The sequence below is a fragment of the Rhineura floridana genome, chromosome 1 (assembly GCF_030035675.1).
Source record: "Rhineura floridana isolate rRhiFlo1 chromosome 1, rRhiFlo1.hap2, whole genome shotgun sequence".
Lineage (NCBI taxonomy): Eukaryota > Metazoa > Chordata > Lepidosauria > Squamata > Rhineuridae > Rhineura > Rhineura floridana.
Window position 1 is genome coordinate 208,479,338 of NC_084480.1, and position 22,996 is coordinate 208,502,333.

The window sequence follows — 22,996 nt, forward strand, 5'->3', positions numbered from 1 at the left end:
GGTGTTGGTATTGACCTTTAAAACCCTATATGGTTTTGGCCCAGTTTATCTGAAGGACCGCCTCCAGTATCACCAATTAGGCCGCCTTACAAGATCAGCCACACAGGACCTCCTCTCAGTCCCACCAGTCAAAACAGCTAGGCTGGTGCGGACCAGGGAGAGGGTGTTCTCGGTTATGGCCCCCACCCTCTGGAATTCTCTCCCTTATGAACTCCGACGTGCCTCCTCCCTGATGGGTTTTCGCCAAGCTCTTAAGACCTGGCTATTGAGGCAGGCCTATGGGAATTTTGGGGTAGTTTAGCTTTTGATGTACTACTTGATGTTCTGATGTTAGTTTTAATAGAAAATTATGTTTTGGATTGTTACTGTATTTTATTATGTTGCTGTAAGTCGCCTAGAGTGTCTGTTAATTTGGACAGATAGGCGACTAACAAATAAAATTTTATTTTATTTTATTATTATTTATTATGTAGATAAGCCCTTACTGGCTGCAAAGATTACTGAGAGTGGGTATGGAAAGAACTTTAAAGAGCATTGGTCAGTGGTGGAGCATATTCTTTGCATGCAGAAGGTTTGAGGTTCAGTCCTCAGCATCTTCAGATAGGGCCAGGAAAGACTCCTGTCTTAATTCCTGGCAGTCAGTGTAGACAATACCGAGCAAATCAACCAACAGAAAGTGTGTGTGTGTGTGTATGTGGGGATAAGTATTGGTCTTCTACTTGTAATCTGTGTATAGATGCAAACTTATGTGACATTGTGACACTGCAAAAAGTTGTGTTCTAATGTTAATGTTTTTGAAAATTCAATAAAAATATTTTTTTAGAAATGCTGAGCTAATTAACCAACAGTCTGATTCAGTATAAAGCAGATCCCTCCATTAATAATACTTGGAATGTACTATATAAATGCTATTGCCATTACTATCAAAGTGGATTGACGTAATCAAGGGAATTTAAATCACTGATTTAAAATTAATCAAGTTTTCTGTTTTGAAATGTATATATTTCCTGAAGGCTTCCATACACTTACAAGTTAGTTTTAACAACTAAAACACATTGAGTTTGTATCCAGTTTTATATAGCCAGAAGTATACTCTGAACTTTGTTATGAAGCCTACATTCCTTTCATGCTGCAGGAATTACATTTGCTTAAGATTTCTGTTTGGTTCTCTCTGTACAAGCGCAAGGATACTAAGCAAGATTATTTACTAGAAGGCTAAGGCCATAGTCCATGCACTCTTTTTTTGAAAGTAAGTACCATGGAACAAAGTGAGCCTTTCTTCCAGCAAGTATGCATGGGATCACACCATAAGTGTCTAAAACTTTCCAGAAGCAAGGCTTGATAGTTAGTGGGTAAAATATCATTTCTCCATTAGACAAAAGCAAATGGTCATACGGTTTAGCTGATAGAATCATAATGGAGAACTTAACACATTGCAGAGTTCAGGTAGCTGAAAGACATAAACAGGAGTAGACAGTCATCCTTACGCAGCCACTGGATGATTCATTCTGTTGAGTTACAGGATGACATGTCCTGGATCCATTGGCCTTTCATACCTGGGGTGGGGTGGGGAGTTCTATTTTAATACATAGGACATAAGCTGTCAAAATCGGAACACACAATTTTGCAGCAATACAAATAAATTTAAAAGACACAGATCATTTAGCACACCATATTACAATTGCTAAAACAGGAATAAAATCAATTCATTTGCCCACAAAGACCATTGGCAATTCGGATGAGGTACAGTAGGAGACAAAGTTTCAAAACTCCTGATCTAGAGAGCTTCCATCCTCCTTTTGTCCACTATTTTTATTTCCCCCCTCCGTTTTATTTTAAAAAGGAATCTACTGCAGCTGGTAAAATAAACTGAGCATGCTCAGTTCTCTAGCAACCAGAGGGCGTGGAAATGTAAAATTAGAGGGTGTGGTCATTGGGAAACTGTGGTGGATCCTTCATAGACAAAGGACTGCTTGTGTGAATGGAAAAGACTATATTTGCAGCTAGCATTGAGCACCGAATGCAGACTGTGCAAATAGAAAAGAGAGGTTAAAATAGAGTGTTTAGTAAAAATCAATGCTCCTGTGTAGATAAGCCCTAGGAGTTATTAAGCTGAGTCCAAGAAAAAGTAGCTTGCCCAAGACTACCTCATAAAAACAGCTGGGTACAACATTGCCATTACTTCATGCTTCTTTTAATGCATTATAAAATGTAATTGATCAACATAGCATAACAATGTATTCTGGTTTTCTCTCAGATGTGTGTTCCCTACAAATTGGATGAGTAGTGTCATGGTTTGAATGTTGGGCTAGGACTGGGGAGACCCAGGTTCAAATTCCCAACTCAGCCATGAAGCTTACTAACACCGTGGCTCAGTCACTATCTGTTGGCTTAACCCACTTCACAGGGCTGCTGTCAAAATAAAATAAAGGTGGGGGAGGATCATGTATGCTGCCTTGATGTCCTTGGAGGAAAGGAGAGATAAAAGTACAATAAATAAATAAATAAGATTATGTACTGCACTAGACCCGGAATAACTTGAGCAAAAACCCTCTTGATAAGTCTTTATAATAGTTTTCATCCATTAATTATTACCAAGTAGCTTTTTCTGTTATCACTATAAATCAGGGTTGGGGAACCTGTGGCCCTCAGATGTTTTTGCCTCCAGCTCCCATTATCCCAGAGCATTGGCCATTCTGGCTAGGGATGATAAGATTTAGAGTCCAACAATACCTAGTAGGCCACAGGTCCCTCACCCCTCCTGTAAATACATTGCATCTGGCAAATATTAACCAATTTGGATTTCCATTCGGAAGCAAAAGCGGGATGTAAGGAGTAAATGAAATTAATCTGAATGAAAAAAATAGTCTCATTCTAGAGAAGAAACTGACTTTGTGCAATGCTGCACATCCATATCTGCCTCTTCTCCTTGTTGGTGTGTGCATGTGTAAGTTTCCCCTTGCCATTTCATTAATGGAGTCTGTTGTATATATATTAGAAATACTTTATATGTAGTTTTTATTCATTATAAAACTCTATAAAATATTCATTGCAGAAGCACAAATCAGAGGAGAATAGCTTTGTATTTAAAGTGGCTTACACCAGTAGTGCAGCCCCCCCCCCAAAAAAACAAACCCCTATGGAGATTTATTTGCTAAAAGAGGTCGTTAAGATAATAGCTTTTAAAAAAAAGAATTGCAAAATTAAAAAATATTAGTTGTATCTCTGAGGAGCTGTTCATCATTTCCAGTTACTGAGCACAGCAAAATTACCTCCTTTGCCTATGATCTTGGGCTCATTTTCCTGCCATGCCAGGTGGTTGCCGGAGTTTGACAAATGATTGATTTGGTTTTAAAGGGTGTCTGAATTGCACAAAGTGTTTTTCATATTAGAAAAGACATGGGTTTCCCCCCCTCCCCCACAATATCCAAGATATATTGCCTTGCACTCACAAAAAGTGTTGTAAATTAGTTTGTTTTCTGTTTGTTTTCCATAGATTGCAATAATTGATGTCATTAATTGAAAGGCAAGTTTTACTAAGAGTGGGAAAGGAAGCCTCTTAATCACATCCCCCTTTTTATTTATATCTTTGTTTTTTAAACAATGGCATAGGACTTGAAATTAGATGGGTGAACTGCTACTTCCCATTTACTCACCCGTCCTTCGAGATGGAGATCAACTTCCAAGGAGAATGGCTGGAGGTCTTGGGTTGCGGAGTCATGGAGCAGCAGCTAGTTAACTCAGGTATGAAAACACCTTTGCTTCATTGACATCTTTATTAGTAAAGACTTCCAGCACAATCAGCTTCACAGTCCAGCACTTTGCCTCTGCTTGCAGCGCACATTCGCATACACCCACGGATCTGCATTAGCAGCACTGACTGCTAACAGCTTAGAGACAGAAAGCAGACATTGCATGCTGTACTGTGAGGTTACCACATTAATTGGTAAACCAAAAACTAACACCTCAAGCCCAATTATGTACTGTGTTGTGGGAGGAAGCTTGTTTTGTTTTGGAGGCTGAATCATGCACAGATTATATTGTCTCCAAAAACAGATTATATTGTCTCCAAAGACAGATTTTATTGTCTCCAAAGAAGTGTGAATATCCTTGGGTATAACATAGGATTGCTCAACTTTGGGAAGGCTGTGGAATCTCTGCAGATAGTATCAAGACTTGGTTTAAGCTAGGACTCCTTACCAAAGGCCAGCCTTGGAACCACTGTTCAGCCAAGAAGGTTCCCAAAGAGATTTACAGTAGTAAGACGGTCCCTGCCCTCTGGCATATCATTTAAAAGACAGGACACAAAAAGAAAAGAGTTGGGGAGGGATGAGGGGGAAAGCAAGCTCACGCACTTCTTCTTAAAGATACAGTTTTTACAATGACCAGCTGGGATGGAAACAGTCCAGGTAGCCTGCTACTAGGGGTTGGTTGAGGGAGGGCCAAGCTGGTCTCATTAAGAGTTGATGGAATAGCCCTCTTTTGCTTCTCTTCTCTCTTTCTGCTCTGCAACCTGATGGAATAGTACTAACACTTAAGCTGCAGTTCCTACCTGCAACTCCACATACAGGGCTTTGGGGAGTGGTGGAGCCATCACTGCACCTGCAGCTCAGCCGCTCATGGTGGCTACAACGGAAGGTCAGGGTGGGGGCAGAACAATCAGGCCCATTGCCTGCACCAGCTCCAGACTGGCACAGTGATTGTGTTCGAATGCCACTGAGTGAGCAGTGAGAGCTGCTCAGGATCCACTGGATCTCAGGCAGCTCATCTCCACCCCCTCCTTGCTCTTGGAACACTTGTTTTGGGGCTTTCCGCTAGTGGGGATACTGCCAGCAGGCCTCCCACCACCATCCTATATTTGGTGGCCAGCAGGAGGGCGGCTTAAGCCAGATACCCTACAGATTAGTGTAAGAGTGGTTTATATTGCTCTGCCTGTCACACAGAATAGAATTGATTGACACAGCGGCATTTGAATTAGGGTGTCCTCTGGTGCTGCTTCTGCCTGATCCAGACTCCACTTAACTGGGGGTAGAAGAGCAGAGGAGGGGTGTCTCATATTGCTCTGAGCAGGTGCTGTTCTCAAGGGGATTTGCGGAGGCTTGGAATCTAATCTATATATCCTCATAGTTGACGCTCCTACTCCAAGGTAGTTTTGTGTTGTCAGGTCACTTCCATAGCAAGAAAATCAGCTTAATTTTAGGTAGGGCTTGCTAGCATCCACCTCCCACATCTGTTTCACAAGGCTGTGACAGGCTAAAAAAAAGGGGGGGTCAAACTTATTGGAATGTACCACATGCTTTGCCAGTCCTTTGGAATCTCCAAATATCTCTGCCCGAGACCTTGGAGAGCCATTACCAATCACAGAAGACAGTATTGGGCTAGATAGGCCAAAGATCTTTCTATAAGGCAGATTCATATATTAATTCTAGGAACTCTGCCGCTACCTGCTTTGCTTGCCAACCCTGCCTACCATTGTCAAAGATCCCCCCTTCCCCCTGGATCACCAAAGCCCCCCATGCCGAGCTCCAGGCCTTCTTGCACAGACCCGCTGAGGTCCAGGCCTGCTCCTACCGCCACCACCATGGTGCTCTGGGCCTGCTGCTGCCACGCTTCAAATCCAATCTTTTTTTGTAAGACACTTTGCCGCCACACCACACATAATGCATGATGGTGTGGCTGCTTATAAAAATGTAGTGTAGAGAGACATATTCAAGTTAAGTGTTGGACATATTGCAGCCTTTGGGTTAAGACTTCATTGTTATCTTTCTCAGTTTTTTTATAAGCTGAATGGTTGTAATCGGAATGGACAAGAAGACCAAGGGTGGAAGAAATGGAATTTCAGAAATTGGTTTGAGAATGAGTATCTCAGAGTGGGCCAAACTGAAGACATTTATCAATATTTTATTTACAGTTGTCTCCTTGTGCGTCAGAATCCCTGCCCCATAGAATACTCCTCATACATTCTATAATGTGTACTTGCAAGAAACATTCAAAGTGTTTTCAAGATTGCAGAAAATCCTATAGTGAAATGTCCCTCAGTTGGCACTTTTTGGTCAGCTAATGGCTTGTGTTGGTAAAACAATGACAAGGCATTGGAAAAGGTGCAAAAAAAATTAAATTAACATACATGCACAAAACATTATGACATTCTGAAGCTGAGCGTTGGAAACTTGAAGTATATCTTATCAGCTGTGGAAAAAATGTTTTTCTAATAAAAAAACCTAGGAAATATTTGCCTTGGAGTGTACCTGTTTAAGAAACAGCTGGCTTGTTCTCTATATTATACAGCCACAAGAGGGGCTGTATACTATAGCCAGCATGGATTTTCCACATTCTGCAGTGTTAAATTAAACATATCCCCCATGCCATTTTGTTGCCTTCCATAAGCTCATTTCAAAACAAAACCTTACCAAACTTATAGTCCTGAACTCAGAAACACTTGCTTAGCAACCCTCTTAGTTTTCATGGTGATACACAAAACAGTCATAGAGAATCTAGAGTTCAAAGTGTAAAATGAGGAAAAAAATACAGACCCCTGTTGGACTTCTGTCAGTGGTCTCATAATTTGTTGAAATTAATTAAAAACCAGCCATGTTCACAGAGTACCTGTAATCCTATTACTGACCTTGCCCCGTGCTCTGACCTTCATCTTCTGCAGTTTAAAAGTTTTAAAAATGCCTGGCAGATTTTTAATTAATTTAAGAAATTTATCATTGGAGTCAATGATAGCACAGGCAAGCTCAATAAGAACCAACTGTCAGAGTTTTAAAAGCCAGACTAAGCTGTTTGGCTTGGCTAATCAGGGGGCAACACCCACGTCAGACATTTATTCCATTTTAAACAGTCATGGCTTCTCCCAAATAGTTCTGGGAAGTGTAGTTTGTGAAGGGTGCTGAGAGCTGTTAGGAGACTCTTATTCCCCTGACAGTTCCAGTGGCCAGAGTGGTTTAACAGTCAGCCCTCTTCTGGGGAATGTAGCTCTGTCAGGGGAATAAGACTCTCCTAGCAACTCTCCCCACTCTTCACAAATTACACTTCCCAAGATTCTTTGGCAGAAGCCATGACTGTGTAAAGTGGAATAAAGGTCTGGTGTGGATGTGGCCAGTGACAGCTTTGATTTAAACTTGGGAGGGAGACTATATGTGTCTGCTGTAGAATAAAAAGGTGGGGAAAACCCTGAAAAACAATGATAGTGTTCACAATATTTTCATTTTGGAAAGGAAAGGGGCTTTCCCTCTGCCCAGTGCCCACCCACCTAATATCCTCCCCCTCTTCCCCATCTCTCTCCCCTCCCCCTTCCTCTCTCCCCCTACATTTCCTCCCCAAATTCTTTATTTTTACGGTCAGTGACCCATCATATAATAAAACATTACAAAAGAGTAAAGAAAGTTAACAAAGAACATTAAAAAAGATATATCTTTAGCAACTGAAAAGATACATACATTACTCTGGAAGAACTTTAGAGCGTAAACTTTGTGCAGCGTGCAGGAATTTAGCAACTCCGTTTGTTATTCCCCTATTGGTGCCTGAGATGAGATAACGTATTTTATTATCGGGCGACATCCAGGAGACAATTTCCATTGGTTTTTTAAAAAGTTTATGACGTATATAGTTATACATAGGACACAGTAATATAACATGTTCAAGGGTTTCGATACTGCCAGATTCGCAGGGGCATAAGCGGCGGTCAAGGGGAATCCCCTTATATCTCCCTGTCAAAAGTGCGGAATTGAGAGAATTAAATCTGGCCCTAGTAAAGGCCAGACGCAGATTGGGTACTTCAAGATAATCTAAGTAGGGAGCCTGCTTATGAAATTTGAAATCCAATTTAAAATATACTGGGGAGCAAGTTTTGGTAGCCTCGTTGTTGGCAATTTGGAAATCAATATCATTAAGACGGGTACAGATGGATGTTCTGGCCGAGGAGAAGGTTTGAGATGAGAGATAGTCAAAAGATAGACCAATCTGGGAAAGCTTATTCCTGATGTTGTTATTCCAACAGGAAATATGGGTGTCATTCCACATGTGATCTAAATAACCCAGAGGGGGTTCATAGGAAACTTTGATCCAATATTTTAGGGCAAGCAGCCACGCTTGGCATGCTAGTGATGGCAGGCCAGCTTCTAGCCTGAGGGCAGCTGCTGGAGCGCATCTAGGTAAGCCCATAATTTGGCGCAGAAAGGAAGAAAGGACAGATTCTACTGAGTTATTGAATGCAGAGACCCAAATTTGCACACCAAATAATAATTGTGGTATGATTTTCAGTTGAAATATCTGAATTGCTGCCGGCAAATATCTCCCCCCTTTATAGTAAAAAAAGCGTAGAAGTTTTTTCACATTGTTGTGCGCAAGTGCTACAGCAGCTTTAATATGTATGACCCAGCTCAGAGCTGAATGGAAGATGATACCCAAGTATTTGAATTGAGAAACTAGGGAAATTTGCTGACCATTAACCATCCAAGTGCCTACGTTTCGACGTCTTGAAAAAACTAGAATTTTGGTTTTTTGGTAGTTGATTGTTAGACGGTTCGAGGTGCAGTGGGTCATAAAAGTGTGTATTAACCTTTTAAGTCCGATCTTTGAAAGAGATAAAAGAACCGCATCGTCGGCATATAAGAGGAGAGGGCAGGATTGATTCCCAATTTTTGGGAGGTGGTACTCCCTGGATAAGCACATTGGGTTGAGGTCATTCAAAAATAAATTGAAAAGAAGGGGGGCTAGGGTGCAACCTTGTCTTACCCCTTGGTTAGTATGGATTGGATTCGTTAGGCCTCCCTCCTTTCCACAACGAACTCAGAACGAAGTACGTTGGTGTAAATTATAGATTAGAAATAATAATCTTTTATCTATGGAAGATTGTGCTAATTTGTTCCAAAGGAGGTCTCTAGGGATAGTGTCGAAAGCAGATTTCAGATCTATAAATGCTACGTACAATCCATTACCCCTAGGTTTCATGTACTTCGATGCGAGATGGCTCAAAAGGAGGCAATGGTCTAGTGCAGAGTGTCCTTTCCTAAATCCGGCTTGTTCGTCTCCTAATATACATTCTTCTTCTAGCCAGTTGTTTAGTTTTATCTTTAAATACGATGTGTATAATTTGCCAATTACAGAGAGTAAGCTAATAGGCCTGTAATTCGCCGGGTCCTCTTTATCTCCTTTTTTGTGTATTGGCACAACAATTGCTTCTAACCAGGCCTCTGGAAAGAGACCAGTATTATTTATATTGGTAAAGATGTTTACCAAAATCAGGGCCCACCACTCCGAGAAGTTTTTCAGAAGTTCGGGGGGGATATTGTCGGGGCCAGGGGCCTTTGATGGTTTTAGCCAGGCAATCAATTCAGTTATTTCCTCCTGATTGGGAGGTGGCCATTGAGGAAGATCAGAGAAAACTAAAGAAGAGATAAAATTTGTGGATTGGGAGGATTCGGTTCGATAAAGTTGCATAAAGTAGTGCTCCCATCTTTGAGGGGAAATGTTACAAGAAAAATAAGGTGTGGCTTTCCAGGAAGCAGAAATAGTGGACCAAAATTTTTTTGTGTTTTTAGATCTCGCTACGTTTATAAGAAGTTTCCATTCTTGGTGAGTGGCCTGTTGTTTCTTAGTGCTTAGGGCTGACTTATATTTCCTTTTGACTTCATAATAAACCTCAGGGAGAGACTTAATGTTGGAATCTCGATATTGTAAATATATACACCTTAGCTGACGTTTAAGTTCTAGGCATTCTTTATCAAACCATTTTGGTTTGGATCTTACAATTCACCTGTCTTTAGATGTTTTTGGGGTCAGAATGGAGACTATGTGAAGGATTAATTGCCCATAGTTGGTAAGACATGTATACACATCAGAATCCTGTAACATCCTTTCACGTATATTCACAGCTTCTGTAGACTTAAAAAAGATTGCGAGTTTTGAACATAGAAGTTCGGTCCAAATCGTTTTTTTATGAACAAGGTAGGCACTATTTAGGGAATGATGGTATTCTGATGTTAAATGAGTTTGTTCGGGAATGTAGCATGTTATAGTAAGAGGAAGATGGTCACTATTTAATTTGGTTCCTACTTTGAATTTAGTGATTGCCCTCAGTAGGCGATTTGTTATAATTACATAATCGATTGTACTGCTCCCACGGTTGGAGATGAAAGTGAATTCCCCATTATCATTTAGTAGTTTACAACCATTTAATATCATCATCTCATGACTACCTATGAAACGCATCAAACAAATCCCCCCATAGTTAATTTTGGCATCCTTCAAAGTTCTGTCATGGGAGGGGAGGTAGTGATCAAATTCTTCTCCTTTCCATAATTTTGTGGCAAAGAGGGAGTTCAAAGTGGCTCCAGTCCTAGCATTGAAGTCTCCAGTCAAAATAAATTCCGCATTTGGGTAAGTGTATTCGAAATTTGATATATATTTATCGAGAGCTTCCCAAAGGATATCCAAGTGTCTTCTCCTAGTAGACGGAGGGATATAGATGTTAATAATCAATATGGTAATTGAATTGAAGCATAAAAGTATTGCCATAGCTATGTTGTCCAGGGGATGTAATTCCATAGGAGATACCGCCATCGACGTGGAAAGAAGGATTGCTAATCCCCCTTTTGCTCAGCCTTTGTTGTTGTCTGGAGGTGTAGCTTGAAGATGATAAGAAGAGTAGCCATGAAGTGAGAAAGTAGAGTTTGACCAAGTCTCTTGTATGGCTATTATATCATATTTATTGATGTAGTTAAGAAATTCTAAGTCATTTGATTTGGAGGTCCATCCAGAGATATTCCAGGAAAGGAGACAGAAGCCCTCTTTGTTTATAGAAGGAGATATAGGGTGTAATGGTGCTGGAGGCAGAAAGATGAGTTTGTTCTCTTGGCCTTCACTTATGCTATAAATGTGGTGTCAGTTCGTTTCCTTGTTGGAGTCTAAAATGTCAGCAGAGTTGTCTTTGTTTGTGAAGGGCCAGCTAGAGTTAACAGCCCTCTGTATAGAGTCGGTTGGACAGGAGGGAGAGCCGAGTTCTGCCGGATATAGAAATCTCGCCTTGTCCCATTTGTCACCCACCATTATAGGTTTAATTAGTGCATTTGTTCTTGTTTTATTGCAGGTACGAGGTGGGGAATTTCTCAAATCAGATGGGGCGATGTTAGAGTATTTCTCCCCATGTGGCCTTGCATCCGGGATCTTCTGAAGATGGTCTGCCTTCATTGCAGTTGTTTTAAGGTGGTCAATCAACTTATAAAGTTTGTTTATAAGAATTAAACGCTCTGTGTTTGGAAGTTGAGTGTACAGATCTGTGGGCTGGGATTCCTCAGGTTCCAGCTCTTCCAGGCAGCTTAGTACAGATTTGGGGGCTGTGTTGTTTCTAGAGTAGTAAATAGATGTGTCGGAAGATGACTCCATAGATTGATGGGAACTGCCGAATAGATCGAATTCTTCTGTAGTCTGATTTTCCCGGCAAGAAACAGGTACACAAATAGCTACCAATGGCCCTGGTTGAGCCGTATAGTATCTTTGTAGGGTTATATCCTCGTCCTTTAAAAGAGTATCTCTTACTCTGTAGATTTGGTTGGCATATTGGTGTGAATGAAGGGTGACGATTAGGCAACACTGATAGGGGCTTGTAGAGATATTCAACAGTGACTTAATGAAATTCATCCGAGATCTTATTTGTAGCGCTCTTCCAAAACATTTGTCCAAAAAGGGGATACTTGGATATTGAGGTGTGTACCCGCGTTTAGAGCGATTATAGGAGATTACCAACTTAGAGGGCTGAAGGACTAGATCCCATGGATAAATATGAGAGCAGTTTAGAAATGAGTTTGATAATAATAATAATAATAATAATAATAATAATAATAATAATAATTTAATTTGTGGGTCGCCTATCTGGCCAATGGCCACTCTAGGCGACATACAATTTAACAACAATACATTACATCATAATAAAATACATCATAAAATACAATATAACAATAAAACAATAAAACAGTTCCAGTACAGAGTAGTAGGCTATTCGTCGTAAAAATTTAACCCTCCCCGTAAGTCCCAAAGGCCTGTCTGAAGAGCCAGGTCTTCAAAGCTTGGCGGAATACATTCAGGGAAGGGGCATGCCGAAGGTCATACAGGAGGGAGTTCCAGAGAGTGGGGGCTGCCACTGAAAATGCCCTCTCTCTTGTCCCCGCCAACCTAGCTGTTTTACTTGGCGGGATTGAGAGAAGGTCCTGTGTGGCTGATCTTGTTGGGCGGCATGGTTGGTGGCGCTGGAGGTGCTCCATCAGGTAAACTGGGCCGAGACCGTATAGGGATTTAAAGGTTAATACCAACACCTTGAATTGGGCCCGGAAAATAACTGGAAGCCAGTGTAGTTCGAACAACACTGGAGTGATGTGTTCCCGGCGGCGACAGTTTGTAAGTAGTCGAGCCGCAGCATTTTGTATAAGTTGTAATTTCCGGACCGTTTTCAAGGGTAACCCCACGTAGAGCGCATTACAGTAATCCAACCGAGAGGTGACCAGGGCATGTACCACCAGTGGGAGCTGATGAGCAGGAAGGTAGGGCTGCAGTCTACGAATGAGGTGTAATTGATACCAAGCTGCCCGGCTCACTGCCGAAATCTGAGCCTCCATGGACAGCTTGGAATCAAGAACAACCCCAAGGCTGCGGACCTGGTCCTTCTATCTGCAGGCAGAGTCGAGGTTGATGGTATATCCTTGTCTTCTAATATGGAGAGTACTGCTTCACCATCTATGACTTTGATATCGGGTGCTATTTGGGATTGTTTGAGAACTTGTCCAACAGGAGGGCCGTTATATTTATGTTTCTGTTTGGATTGGTTCAGTCTTGTTTGCTTATCTAACAGTCGAAATAGCAGTTTATAATTAAAAATTGTAGATTTTTTTTGTTTAAAATTCTTGATATTTTTAGGTTTTTTGAATGATGTGATACCTGTGTGTATCGCAGAGGTTCTTTTAATTGGGTTAGCGTTGATTTTGCAGTCATGTTTGTCGCTTCTGGTGGGATTGGGCTTTTTCTGCTTGTTGTCTAACGCAGGTCCAATCGCTTGTACCAATGTATTGAGTAACTTATTGGTTTCTGTAATATAAGTTTTGAGCAGTTTGAATTCCTCTAAGATGTCCAAATGTCTTTTCAAATGTGAATTCCCGTCACCAGAGGGTGTCTGGTGTTCCTCCATTGCTTGGTAGGAGTCTATTGTTAGAATTTCCGAAGGGTAGCCTTCACACACTGAGTTCAGGTCTGCATTGAAACCCGCGTCCAATAATTCTTCAGCTAAACTTTTAGCTGCTTGGTTCATCGGGTAGTGTTTAGTGAAAATCTCATGGGAGAGAGACCATTCATGATTCATTTCCGGTGCTGAGGAGGCTCTTAGCTCTTGTTGGAGGTAAGCTGTAGGATTCAAAGGGTTGCTTTTGATAGAAAAGAAACTTGTAATTTTTGTTTGCGCTTTAGCTGAGTGATTAACAATATCTTGCCTCGGGCCCTGCTCTGGCGCGTTCCCCTGTAAAAGGGTCATTTGCTTTTATTAGCTGATTAGTATGGCTAAAGGATTTACAGCCTTGCCGATTACAGTGCCCAGAAGTAGTGGGAGGGCTCCCCCGTCGTAAAGAGTTGGATGTCCTGTTGCTATTTCTAGCTATTTTAAGCTAGGATTCATTAGAATGACTTTGATGTATTCATTTATCTTTATAGAGCTTCTAAGTAGTTTATTTGGTTGTTTAAAGATAAGGAACACACAGCAAGAGAAAGAGAAGCGTCTTACCGGCTGAAATGGCGACCACCAACTGTCAGTGTTCTAAAAGCCAGACTCACAGCTGCTGGGCTTGCTCCCCTTCTCCTTCCCCCTCCTCCTCCCTCCCTGCCCCTCCCCCAAGTCAGTTTCACCTATCCTAAGCATGATTGTACAGGAAGAACTCAAAAAGCATGCAAATGATCAAAGTTGCCCTCCCCTCCTCCTCTTCCTATCCCCTCCCTCTTGCCCCTTCCCTCCCCTTCTTTCACTCCTCCCTCCCCCTCCCCCTTTCTGTTTAAGAACGTACCCATAGCTAACAGATATTTCTATCAAACTTTAAAAAGCAGGGAAATTGGGCAGCTGTAGTGAATGCACTAGGGGAGTAGGAGACCTGACCTCCTCTCTAAGATATTGTACTGCTCTACAAATTTGTAAAAATGCAAACACAATTTAGGTTGGTCCTTTACAGTCCAATCCACTTCCTGTGTACCTTGGAAGAATTTGGTAATGTGCCTCTGGGCTTATGCTGAGTGGTGGCAACACCTGCAATCAGCCCAAATAACAGAAACAAGACATGCTGTCGAGGAGGAAGCAACAATATTAAGACAGTTGATAGAGTTCAGATAGTCACTTTAAATATGTTTGATTTACTTTGCAATTTTAGTGAAGTTTCCTATAGGAAATCATTTTCTTTTGCTTCTGTCTCTGTGAATACGCATAATTTACACTAAAAAACTCCAAAAACAATTGTGGAATAATGGCACTGACTATTTTGCAGAATAGTCTGTAGTGGACATGAAGAGTGTCTCAGTGTGCACAGGATAAAACAGTGGGGGGTGAAATATATTCTAGCAAATTTCTAGGTATGCTCTATGTTTTTAGTTGACCATGCCCACCTTTCCTTAAGTGGAGTGGTGTAAGCATAGCAGGCTGAACACATACATCTTGGGCAGGGCAAGATTGTTTTTTTCCAACAGCTAGAATGATTGCTTAAGTAGCAACATACTGTTATCAGTCTGATTTTATATCAAACTGCAGTGTCAGATTCAAATGTTAATGCACCCAAAATAGAATAGAACATAACCTCCAGTTTGAAACACAAAAGGCTGTCTTCACCATCATATGACATTGACCAATAGAAAGGCTTTGAAATTAATAAAAAATAAATTTGACACAGATTGCTAGGATGAATAATGAGAGAAATATAATTTTCTAGGTTAGAAACAGTAGTAACACAGGAAAGAAGCAAAGTAAGAACACCAACAAACATAGAAATAATGTAATTCTCCATCTTTGGAGATGCAGTCCTGATTACAGATGTTGCCACCATTCACTGCATGCTCAGAGGCACATGTTACCAAATTCTTCCAAGCTACACAGGAAGTGGATTGGACTGTAAAAGACCAATTTAAATTGTGTTTGCTTTTTTACAAATTTGTAGGGCAGTACAATATCTCAGAGAGGAGGTCAGATCTCTTGCTCCCCTGGTGCATTCACTATAGCTGCCCAATTTCCCTGCTTTTTAAGTGTGATAGAAATATCTGGTTATATTGGTTATATTGGTTATAGGTACATTCTTAACCCGCAAGGTTTTTTTTTTTTTTTTTGCCTATTAGTGAATATAAGCCATAAGAGAAATGTGAGGATCTTTGGGGGTAAGTCAAAAGGCACTATCCCTGTCCTTAGTGAGTTTGAAACACCAGAGTTTAGTCACATATTCTTTATGATGAAGAGAGTTTGTTCCTTGGAAAAAAACCTGAAGACAGTTCAGTGAAGTTTTTAAAGCTTTTGAGATTTTCGATTTTGAACATTTAGTTGTGAGTGAAGAATTTAGTTGTACTGTTTAATGCCTTATAGAATGTGTGCTGGGCCTCTTATCTTTTGTGTTTTGAAATATTAAGCTGTACTGAAGAGTATATTACTGTGAACCCTTTCTTTGATTTACTGAGAAACGTTTCCTTGATTTCACTTGCATTTGAATAGAAGTATGTACCAAATGGATGAATAGTCAGAGAAAGGGAAGAGCAAAAGCTTTAACAGTGTCACTCACACCCACCTCACTCTCTGGTTTTTCTTTCGCATTGCATTCCCTAGTTAAAGATTCTGCAGACTTTGTGTCTGACTTCTGATACTGTCCTTGGGTATGATTCAACCCCTTCACTACTGAATGCCTGATGCTGAATTTCACAACACATGACACAGGCCAGCAATGAAATTAGGTACTCTGGCATTGAAATGAAGTAAGATCCATTTCTCGGCTTGCTTTTGCACACAGCAGTCTTAGTATGGTTCATGCAGAATGTGCCTGACCATGAAAAGAAATCAACTCGATGTTGTATCAGCTTTTATATATAACTTTTATTTTAAAACAAATGCTCTATCCTCTTCCTTTTTTGCAGGGAGACACACTGAAACTCTTGACAGTAGAAGCAAAGAGGGTTGGATGAACATAGACGTTTAGAAAATGTTGGTGTGCAAAAAATCAATAGGAGTGAGAGACAGAAACCTACTGAATGAGTCAGATAATTTAGGGGATTCTGCGAGAGACTTACCTTTCAGCCCACAAGCCCAAGAGATATGTGGTGATTACCTTTAACAGTTATTACAGGTTGTGTAGAGCCCATGGCGTGGCCCATGTTATCTATTATTGGTAATGAAATGACCCTCAGGATGGCTTGAATTGTGCACCCCTATATTAAGCAATTTTAAGTATGACATGTTAAAAACCCTCCATCCCATGTAATAAGTAATAACTAGTAGCTAATGGAAAAGACATGCTAATGTTACCTTGTAGGCATAATTGTTTAATTTATGAATCGGTTCCAAATGAAATGTTAGAGATGAAGTCTTTTGAAGCATATATCTTAGCAGCAGGGTTTTTTTAGTGAAAAAAAGATTTTCATGGTTTGCATCTAGCACTGTACATCTTTTCAGACAATGTCTTATCACTTGTGCAGAAGTCATAGAGCAGGTGAAGCAGGTAGCCTAACTGGTATGCCTTCCCAATAGCAATGCCTCTGCGTGTGGAAAATGCAGTTACTCAATAATGCTGTAGGAATTTTGAAACAATACATTGTATTGTTCTGGTTGAGATTGAACACGTGTCTGGTCTAGCTTTGTAGAATTTGGATGAGTCCAAGTGGCTCAGCTCAGGTCAGTTGGCTGGTGATGTGAACGTGTGTTAAATCATTTTGTGATGGCATGTGCAAGTTCAGCTCAGGTTGACTGGCTTGAAAAGAGATGAAATTGTTCTGTGCATCAGTTGTGAGGGTTTGAGGTTCATTCTGTCCTAAACACAGTCTTAAATGGGAATATCATAACATCAGGGCTCTCCTGCTTCTCTCTTGTGATTAATGTTGGACTCTCTAGCCCAAACAAAACAAAATGGGTGGTGGCTGCTATTTGAAGTAGTAAATTCCATTGATCACCACGTGGGGACTCACTCATAAGAAATATTCACTATGGACTTATCCAGATCATAGTAAAAATCCACGTTTTCCTTCTTGGAATTGTCTGTGGGTAGTCCATACTGAAGAGAGTTGCTTTATGCAGCAGAGTTCATTGGAGATATAAAAAGAATATGAAAGAGAGTGGTGTTTATCTTAAAATAAACTCATTTTATTAAGAAAGTACATGTGGATAGGAAATCCTAATCATGTACACTAGCTGAATTCAAAGGGTAGGGAAAGAGAGAGAATTGTGGGAAGAAGGAGGAGAAACGATAGCTCTGAGAATATCAGTCTAACCAATCAAAGACATGCTTAAACTTGAGGAAAGTAACAAGGAGAGAATTCAGTCAGGGGCCCTTTCAACTGACTAACTTATCTATTGCCCATAATGGTCAGTAGATTCAGATCACACGGCGGGACAATGCATTGATTGAAGTGAAACTTTCAACATCCCTTCTCATTGTCTCGTACTCCAACTCATGACTCCCGTCACTTCACAAAGATCTGAAAACACTTTCTGCGCAGTGTCTTGCTAAGAACATCTGCCGCCATTTCTTCTGTCGGGCAGTACTTCAGCTCAATGAGCCCTTTCTGTTGCGCATTTCTCACACGGTGGTACTTGGTATCAATATGCTTTGTTTGCGGTGTCCTATCTGATTGGGACAGCAAAATCCAGCTCTTGTTGTCTCCGTGAATTCTAGTTGACTTTGGTTCATTGATTCCAAAGTCTTAAGAGTAGTCTGTGTAACCAGGTTGCTTCTTGACATGCTTGTGCTGCAGATATGTATTGTGTTTCTGTAGAGGAAAGGACTGTTTCTTGCTAATCAACTGATGACTCCTCCTGCATAATAGAACAGATTCCCACAAGTGGACTTTCAGTCTTCTCTGTCTTCAGCCCAGTTTGCATCCATATAGGCCACCAGTCTGGGATTATTGTTTGCAGGTAGCATCAATTTTAGATCTGCAGTTCCCTTTAGATATTTTCCTGTCCTCTTGACCACAGTCAAGCAGTAGTTGGCTTAGTTTGTCACGAGTCCTAGCAGCTTGCTTCAGATCGTAAATGCTTTTCTGAAGCTTGCACACCAGTCCTCCTTTCCCAGGTTCTTCAAACCCCGGTGGTGCTGCATATATATCTATATATCTATATGTCTATATATCTATATCTATATATCTATATCTATCTATATATCTATATCTATATCTATATCTATATCTATCTATCTATCTATCTATCTATATCTATATCTATCTATATATCTTCCTCAATGTCTCTATATAAGAAGGCTGCCTTTACATCCAGATGTTGAACCTGCATCTTCCTTGAGGGAGTAGTACTGAGGAGTGTCCTCATAGAAGTGTGTTTGACCACAGGCGCAAAAGTTTCATAATAATCTTCACCATACTTTTGGAAGTATCCCTTAGCAACTAGCCTGGTTTTTTTGTAGCGCTGGATATCCCCTTCTGTACCTTGTTTGGTTAAAAAGATCCATTTACATCCAATGATCTTTCTCCCTTATGGTAGCTCTGTAAGAGTTCATGTTTTCTTTTTTCTGAAGAGATTCTATTTCTGCTCCAGCAGCTTGCAGCCGTTTGTCAGTCTCAGTATCTGGCATCCCTTTAATGTCTCGCCAATTAGAGGGCTTTGGTGTCTCCTCCACTCTGGTTAGAAGAGACAGCCTGTTGGGTGGCTTTCCTTTGTTGGGTCTGCATGAGTGTCTCATCTCTGGATCAGCTGTTGAACCCCCTTCTTGCTCGGGTTCACTTGAAGTTTAAAAGGTCACAGCTTCTTGCTGCGACTGCTGCATCGTTTCTTCTCCTGTTGGGATGTCTAGTTTAATTTCTGACATTTTCCTGGTATTTGGTTTTTGTCTCTCATCAAAGTATGCAATACTACGCACCTTGATTATTTCTGTGGTAGGATCAAGTATTCTGTAGCCTTTGCAGCCCAATTCATAGCCAACAACTATGCCTTCTTCACTTCTGCAGTCTAGTTTGCCTGCCATATGCCTTACACATGGTTGGATTTCATTCCACAGTTCAAATGGTGTTGCTTCTCTGCCTTTAGCGGGTAACCTGTTTTGCAAGTAAGTGGCTGTCATGACTGTTTTCCTCCAACATTTGTTTTGCAGTCCAGCATTGAGAAGCATACTTCTTATTATTTCTAACAGTGTTCTGTTTTTCCTTTCTGACACTCCATTTTGTTCTGGGGTATAAGGAATTGTTTTTTCATGTTTTATGCCTTCTTGATTTAGGTGTTCTTCAATATCTTTTCCTGTGTATTCACCACCATTGTCAGCATGCAGGCTTGGGCTTTCTCCCAAATTTATTGCTCACTCTAGTCACAAACTCTTTAAGCTTTTGTAACACTTCCTTTTTCCTTTTAAGGAGGTAAGTGTAGACATATCTTGAAAAACTGTCTATAAAAGTAAGGAAATAAACATTCCTTCCTGGTGTCATTACAGGTAAGGGTCCACAGATGTCACTGTGGATTAAATCCAGGGGGTTTTCTGATTGCAGTTCAGCAGATGGCCTGTAGGTGGCTGTAGTTGCATTCACTTTAATACAGTCTACACACTTGAACTCCAATTTGCACAATTGTATGTCTAAATTCTTTGTTAAATTGTCACAAGTTTTGAAATGCTTTCAACATTTTTGTGGCCAAATCTGCAATGCCATAACCCCATGCAGTCTTTATGAAGACATTGTTTAGTAGCATTAGCTTGCTATCTCACACAGTCTACTTCATAAAGGTCTTCATTACTTAAAAGTCCTCTCATCAGTAATTCTCTGCCTTTGAACACAAAACAACAATCTCTCCTAAACAAAACTCTGCATTCTCACCTTGTAGCTATTTTTACACTCATTAAACTGTTATGTAGAGATGGCACATAGAAAGCTCCAGGAATGCACACCTCACTGGTGCTCTTTTCACCCAGTTTACATTTTAAATGAACTGTCCCATTTCTTTGTGTATAAATACATTGCCCATCAGCAAGTTAAAAAGAGTTTACAATCCATATCTATATCTGAGAAAACATTCAAATTGTTAAAGGAGTTTGAAGTTGCCCCACTGTCAATGCAGATCTTGTTGTGGGCTTGGTTTGAATCAACTCTACAAATCATTTCTTTTGCAGTACATATTTTATTTTTCCCAAAAAAATTATTTCCTAGAGAGGCATTCCCCCTTAATCCTTTGTCTTTTGGTTTTGCTGACTCATTCCCTTGGAATTTGCCCTTATGGGGTTTTCTCAGGTGAGGGCAAGTGCTTTTCGAATGCTGATTACTTCCACAAAAGAAACAATGCTTGCCTTGAGTCATTCTGTAGGGTTGACGTTTTAGTTTCCTTATTTTGTATCTGTTTTCTTAGATTAAATTCTTGCAAATGTTCCTGGACAAAAGTCAAAGTTACATTTTCCTTAACTTGAATTAATTATTCCTTCATATTTTTGAGGCAAAGTAATGAGCAAAAGGCTGCTTCAAGTAAATTTATCTCCTGTTGCTCCAGTACTCTCATTGTTTTCAAGAAAGAGGTCATGTGCTCTGATGGATTATTTGGATCTTTAAGGCTCTTGTTACAGAGTTTTAGTATCAAGGAAACTTGAGTATTCATTGTGTTTTGTTGAAAAACTTGCCTCAACCTTCCCCACATTTTGCTTGCAGCTTGCTTATCTTCAATATGGTAACTTAAATTATCACTGGTGCAAAATGCAGCAGCAAGACTGCTCACTGGGGCAGGGTATCACCAACATGTCACCCCGCTGCTGAAAGAATTGCACTGGCTACCTATTAGCTACCAGGCTAAGTTCAAGGTTCTAGTTTTAGTGTATAAAGCCCTAGACAACTCGGGACCAGGATACCTGAAAGACCGTCTTATCCCTTATATACCCAGTCAGTCACTGTGCTCTGCAGGTGAGGGCCTCCTGCAGATGCCATCTTATCAGGAGGTCCATTCTGCACAACATAGGAAACGGACCTTCAGTGTGGCAGCACCTACCCTGTGGAATTCCCTCCCCTTAAATATTAGACAGGTGCCATCTCTGTTATCTTTTCAGCGCCTACTGAAGACCTTCCTCTTCAAACAAGCCTTTTAAGTTGAGACCTTATCCCAGTCTGCGTCTTGTGTTGGAATTGCTTTTTAATACGTTTTAAAACCTTTTTTAAAGGGTTTTTAGTGCTTTTGTTTGCCACTTTGGGCTCCTACTGGGAAGACGGGTGGGATATAAATCAAATAACAAACAAACAAACAAGATATGTGTCCCATGGCTTTCCTATTTGCAGCATTCCATTCATCTTGTTTCTTTCCAGATGCCTCTGGCCTTGGTTCTTCAAGGACAAAGGCTAATTCAGCAGCATTTTCATCTGAAAGGACCATCTTCTATAGTTTGAGTAATTTAACAGCTCAGTGGCATCAGACCTCCTAGCAGATTCAGAAGTAGCCATACTTTCTTATCTAATCTATCTGTATTATAGACTCCACAGACTCCTTTTTCTTTTTCCTTTTATAAATCTCCAATTATGTCTGGGCCCATAACCATATGAACAGAGTTGCTTTATGCAGCAGAGTTCATTGAGGATATGAAAAGAATATGAAAGAGAGTGGTGTTTATCTTAAACAAAATAAACTCATTTTATTAAGACAGTGTGCATGGATAGGAAAGCCTGATCATCTACACTAGCTGAATTCAAAAGACGGGGAGAGAGAGAATTGTGGGAAGAAGGAGGAGGAACTGGAAGTGATGATAGCCCTGAGAATACCAGTCTAACCAATCAGAGACATGCTTAAACTTGAGGAAAGTAACAAAGAGAGAATTCAATCGGGCCCTTTCAGCTGACTTAACTAATGGTCATGAGATTCAGAGCACACAGCGAGACAATGTATTGATGGAAGTGAAACTTCTAATACATACCTAATTGTTTTGCATTTTCTTTGTACTTGAATCAAACTTTTCCTCATCCATATGTGTAGACAAATTGCTCTTCCCTCCTTATTGTGTTGTTGAGTGGCTCAGATCAGTAGGGAGAAGGGTGAGGGAGCCAATGGAAACCCAATAGAAACAGGAGGTATGTAAGAAGGTGAAAATGTGAGACAATGCAACCAGCATCCCTCCTCAGCAACTCTTTCTCTTGTGTTTTTTCTCCTTTTTGCACTATAGCTCGTATGAGAAAATACAGGTTAAGGGATGGGAAAGTGTGGGAAGGCAGTATTAAAGGCCAATGTCATATGGAAGAGGGAGAATTAATGGAGACACAAGGGGCTTACCTTCAGATTAAACAGAAATATGGATAAGCCCCAAGGGTCACTGTGAAGGTCAAATAGTGTCAACAGCACTTGAACATGTCAAAAAGTAAAATGCGAATCAACCCTTAAAGTTGTTCATAGAGTTATAGTGCATTTTAAGACTTGTCTGTTCCACTGTTTGTATGGAAATGTGGTGTGTGAATCAGCCCTTAAATTTTCTTTCTAAACTAGCTATGACAAAACCAGAAGGGAAGATCTTAACTTGGTAAATTAACACCTGTACAATAAAACCTGTCATTTTGTTGACCATTTCTTAGCTTTTGGGGTGAACAGTTGTTTGTTTTTCAACTATGGTAGGAAGGCAGGGGGGAAAAACTGAAGGAGATTTTGGGGGCAGCAAGTTAGGAGCAGTGGTATTTTCTCATGTTGTTTGTTCAGTTACTTTTAAAAATGTATAGCCTATCCTAGAGCTGAAAGAGAGGGTCACAGGGACACCTTTCAGGAGAAATGTGTCATGTATGTATACAACAGAGGGCCTTCTTTGTGGTGGCGTCACAACTATGGAATGTCCTC

The 22,996-nt window shown here is 40.5% G+C and overlaps 1 protein-coding gene across 7 annotated transcripts in view; it reads left to right on the top strand.

Annotated features, from left to right (window-relative positions):
• Positions 1-22,996, top strand: part of FARS2 (phenylalanyl-tRNA synthetase 2, mitochondrial) — a 378,326-nt gene that overhangs the window by 93,620 nt on the left and 261,710 nt on the right. For all 7 annotated transcript variants that reach the window (XM_061591178.1, XM_061591172.1, XM_061591225.1 and 4 more), the window contains one exon: positions 3,613-3,744. In XM_061591178.1, coding sequence (XP_061447162.1) covers positions 3,613-3,744 — 132 coding nt within the window. The remainder of the gene's footprint in view (positions 1-3,612; positions 3,745-22,996) is intronic.